The sequence below is a fragment of the Trifolium pratense genome, linkage group LG5, assembly GCF_020283565.1.
Source record: "Trifolium pratense cultivar HEN17-A07 linkage group LG5, ARS_RC_1.1, whole genome shotgun sequence".
NCBI lineage: Eukaryota > Viridiplantae > Streptophyta > Magnoliopsida > Fabales > Fabaceae > Trifolium > Trifolium pratense.
In genome coordinates, this window is record NC_060063.1 from 8,666,912 (window position 1) to 8,671,090 (window position 4,179).

The 4,179-nt window shown below is 29.7% G+C and overlaps 1 protein-coding gene across 2 annotated transcripts; it reads left to right on the forward strand.

Moving 5' to 3' along the window:
* Positions 1-997: 997 nt before the first annotated feature.
* On the forward strand, positions 998-3,300 carry LOC123884908 (isoflavone 3'-hydroxylase). 2 transcript variants are annotated; one of them, XM_045934135.1, is made up of 4 exons: positions 1,116-2,086; positions 2,259-2,934; positions 2,996-3,002; positions 3,086-3,300. In XM_045934135.1, the coding sequence occupies exons 1-2, from the start codon at positions 1,166-1,168 to the stop codon at positions 2,862-2,864; spliced, it is 1,527 nt and encodes a 508-aa protein (XP_045790091.1). In that variant the 5' UTR covers positions 1,116-1,165; the 3' UTR covers positions 2,865-2,934; positions 2,996-3,002; positions 3,086-3,300. The 2 variants fall into 2 exon arrangements, with proteins under 2 accessions (XP_045790090.1, XP_045790091.1); XM_045934134.1 differs by lacking the exon at positions 2,996-3,002 and having other exon boundaries at positions 998-2,086; positions 2,259-2,955; positions 3,082-3,300.
* The last annotated feature ends 879 nt before the right edge of the window (positions 3,301-4,179 follow it).

Below are 4,179 nucleotides of genomic sequence, written 5' to 3' on the forward strand. Positions count from 1 at the left end.
TCCTTTTTTTTTGTAATCTCTTTTTGCTTCTTCTATATTTTATGGTTTGAGGAGGTAGCTCTTTGCTTCTCCTCTTTTTGTTAAAAAAAAAGACTCCATGTATGCAATTAAACAAGAAACACAACTACCTAATGTTAAAAATAATTAAAGCATGAACACTAAAGTCAAAACCAAAATCAAGTGGAACATTCAACTACCAAAAATAAAAAATAAAAAATAAAAAATCAAGTGGAACATTCTAATATTCTATAGAATATTAACATCTACAAGTTAGGTAGTAAAAAAAATAAAAATCAAGAAGGTAGGTAAGCCGACAGCTGTATCCTTGAACTGTTGAAGCGTGATACCAAGGTGATAATATAAGTCAAATTCTAAATAGTAATACTCCATAGCACTTGTTAAAAGATTAAATTTAAAAAGTATTTTTTGAAAAAACAGTGTAGTCAATCTAATAAAAATTTAAATTTTTGTGTTTTTAATATATAATTTTAATTTTTTTATTTCTCATTTTAATTCCTTAATTAATACTCCTTCTGTCTCAAAATATAAACTAAAATTGATAAATAAAAGCGAATATATTTGGTCCAAATATTGAACCAAATATATTTATTTGATTCATTTTTTATTATACTTCCTCTCGTTCTTTTTACAAGGAACACTTTGAAAAAATCGCACAGATCAAGAAAACACATTGTACACAGTTATTTTCATTTAATACTCTCATAAATTTAAATTTATTCTATGAATACCTTTATTTAATTACTCTTAACTCAACTAATTTATTTATTTTTAATATTCCCTCTCATAATTAATAAGGACACATATAAAATTAAACATTTAAAAATTAATCAAAATTTCTTATAAAAAATATTAATGTTTTTTTTAAAGTATTATTTATAAAAAGGACCTAATGAAATATTTTGAGATAGAGAGAGTATCTGAAAAAGCACGTTAGTTAGCAAGACTCGTCAAAACTCCTACGCACACCATAACCACTAGAATTTGTGTAATAAAAAAATAGAAAGCATAACCACTTGAACTCAAGGACAAACGTCACCTAACCAAGTTTCAAACTCATCCTAATCCTAAATGCTTATATATATTGACATACAACTCTTGAAATCTTCAATACAAAAACAAAAGAAGAAATAATAGTGTTAAAACAATGTCACCCTTATTCTATTACTCACTCCTCTCTCTAACCTTCATCATAACCATCAAAATTATACTCCAAATTCAATCAAGAAGGCTTAAAAACCTTCCACCAGGTCCACCAACAATCCCTATAATTGGCAACCTCCACCTTCTAAAACACCCTCTCCACCGTACCATCACAACCTTAACACAAAAATACGGCGACTTAATTTCACTTTGGTTCGGTTCACGTCTAGTTGTTGTTGTCTCTTCGCCTTCTTTAGTTCAAGAATGCTTCACCAAAAACGACATTATTTTAGCCAACCGCCCAAAGTTTCTAACTGGAAAATATATCTTTTATGATTATACCACTTTAGGCTCAGCTTCTTACGGAGACCATTGGCGTAACCTACGTCGTATAACAACTCTTGATGTTCTCTCCAACAATCGTCTTAACTCCTTTTTAGGAGTTCGAACTGACGAAGCAAACAGACTTGTACAAAAGCTTCTCAAAGACGTCACCTCCACCTCTGGAGGAGGTGACGACGACGATTTCACTAAGGTGGAACTGAGACTGAGACTAACAGAGATGACGTTTAATTCTATGATGAGAATGATATCCGGGAAAAGGTATTATGGAGATGACGGAGACGTGACAGATGTTGAAGAAGCAAAACAATTTAGGGAGATAATAAGTGAGATAATGTCTTTGTTAGGTGCTAATAATAAGGGTGATTTTTTGCCTTTGTTAAGATTTTTAGATCTTGATAATTTGGAAAAGAGATGCAAAAGGATTGCAAAAAGAGCTGATGCATTTTTGGAGGGACTCATTGAGGAACATCGCAGTGGAAATCATAATAGTGATGGAAATACTATGATTGATAATCTTTTGAAGCTAGGTGAAATCCAGCCTGAGTATTATTCTAATCACATAATCAAAGGTCTTATTCAGGTAATTTACTTATTATATCATATGTGTCTTTTACTTCTCATGTTTCTAGTTTTTAGTTTAACATCAATTAATAAAGATAAGATGTATAATTTTCATAAGAATCATTCACAAGTATGTAAGCTTGTGTTTTTTGTTAAATTAAATTCTGATAGTTTCATCAAATATATTGTAGGCTATGCTTCTTGCTGGAACAGACACGTCAGCTGTGACAATAGAATGGATAATGTCTGAATTATTAAACCATCCAGAAGTATTAAACAAAGCAAAGGAAGAATTAGACACACAAATTGGAAAAAACAAATTAATAGATGAACATGATTTATCAAAACTTCCATATCTACAAAACATATTCTCCGAGACACTTAGATTGCATCCACCAGCTCCATTACTATTACCACATTATTCATCAGAGGACTTTACCCTTGGAGAGTTCAATGTTCCAAAAGATACTATAATATTAACTAATGTTTGGGCCATTCATAGAGATCCAACACTTTGGGATGATGCTTTGAGTTTTAAGCCCGAGAGATTTGAAAAAGAAGGGGAGATCAACAAATTGATTGCATTTGGGTTAGGAAGAAGGGTTTGTCCTGGATTAAATTTGGCCCAACGTACGGTGGGCCTTACCGTGGGCTTGTTGATCCAATGCTTTGAATGGAAAACAGAGAATTTGGAAAAAATTGATATGATGGAGGACAAAGGAATTACCATGCCAAAGAAGATCCCATTTAAGGCTATGTGTAAAGCACTACCTATTGCCAATGATCTTATGAAGTGAATATTTTACGGCTAGTAGTAATTGGGTAATGATAACAAAAAGTTGTGTGATGTTTGAATAAAGAGAGAGAGCAAATTATTACACTATTTTATACTACTCTGTCCCAAAATATAAGGGAAAATTGGTCAAAGAAAGTTGATGTATTTGGTTAAAAATTTGGACTAGATACATCAACTTTAGTTGACCAATTTTCCTTTATATTTTGGGACGGAGGGAGTACATGAGATGAAGTTATATTGAATAATGATTTGTCTCAATCTTATGTTAAAATTTACACACTTTTGTTTATTTTTCTAAGGTGAATAAGTAGTAGGTGTACTAGGGTTTGAATTATGGTTCATGTATATGATAAACAATGTTCATATCAAGGGAGATATGCCCACCTCTAGTTTGTTTTAAAATTAATAATTAAGCTTGTGCAATTTGTTTCTTATTATTAATAGTTTAATAATAGTGCGTACGCACAAATTACAATGTTGTAAGTAGAAATCAATAAGTTTGATCCAATGATGAAGTGGTTAAGTAGTATTCTAGAGGTCCTGAATTCGATCATCGGCTTTATTGTAAAAAAAAAGATTAATTAAAGCTCATTATAAATTTTTAAAATACAATGAAGAAGATTTGACGTGTTGTAATCTATAATTTATAGGTTTGACGTTCATTATATCTTTCTAGAATGAGGTAAGATTACTTGTGATAATATACTTGAAAACTATTTTTCTATCATTTTGAAACGAAGGGAGTATAGTAATATGGATTCCTACTACATGGTGTACGCTTGCAGTTACTTTTGACATCGTTGATAGATATATATCCTGTATGTTTTTATATTACAATGATAAATATTTGTCCCGTATTTATTGATATGAGTAGAACTATAAGTTCCCGTAAAAATTTAAAAATATATATACCTGTATTAATATATGAGTAGAAACATTGGTTCCTGTAAAATATAGGTCCCCATAGAAATTATAGAAAAATAAACACTTAGTATTTATATATCGGTAGAAATATATGTCCGCGCAGAAATTATAAGAAAATATGCATGCGCAATATTAATATATGAGTATAAATATATGCCCGCATAAAAATTATAAAAATTAGCTATTCGTATTAATATTTAAGTAGAAATATAAGTCCGCGTTGAAAATATAAAAAAAAATAGACACATGTATTATTATTATTATTATCATTATTATTATTATTATTATTATTATTATTATTATTATGATTATTATATGAGTGGAAATATATAAGTCATCGTAGAAATTATATAAAAATAGGCACATATTAATACTACTATATGAGTAAAAAT

What these genes read in the sequence shown, in the direction of transcription:
- LOC123884908 (XM_045934134.1), top strand. Translation starts at nt 1,166, where the DNA reads ATGTCACCCTTATTCTATTACTCACTCCTCTCTCTAACCTTCATCATA. An exon ending in TAATCAAAGGTCTTATTCAG is followed by an intron (nt 2,087 to 2,258) that starts GTAATTTACTTA and finishes AATATATTGTAG; the next exon opens with GCTATGCTTCTTGCTGGAAC.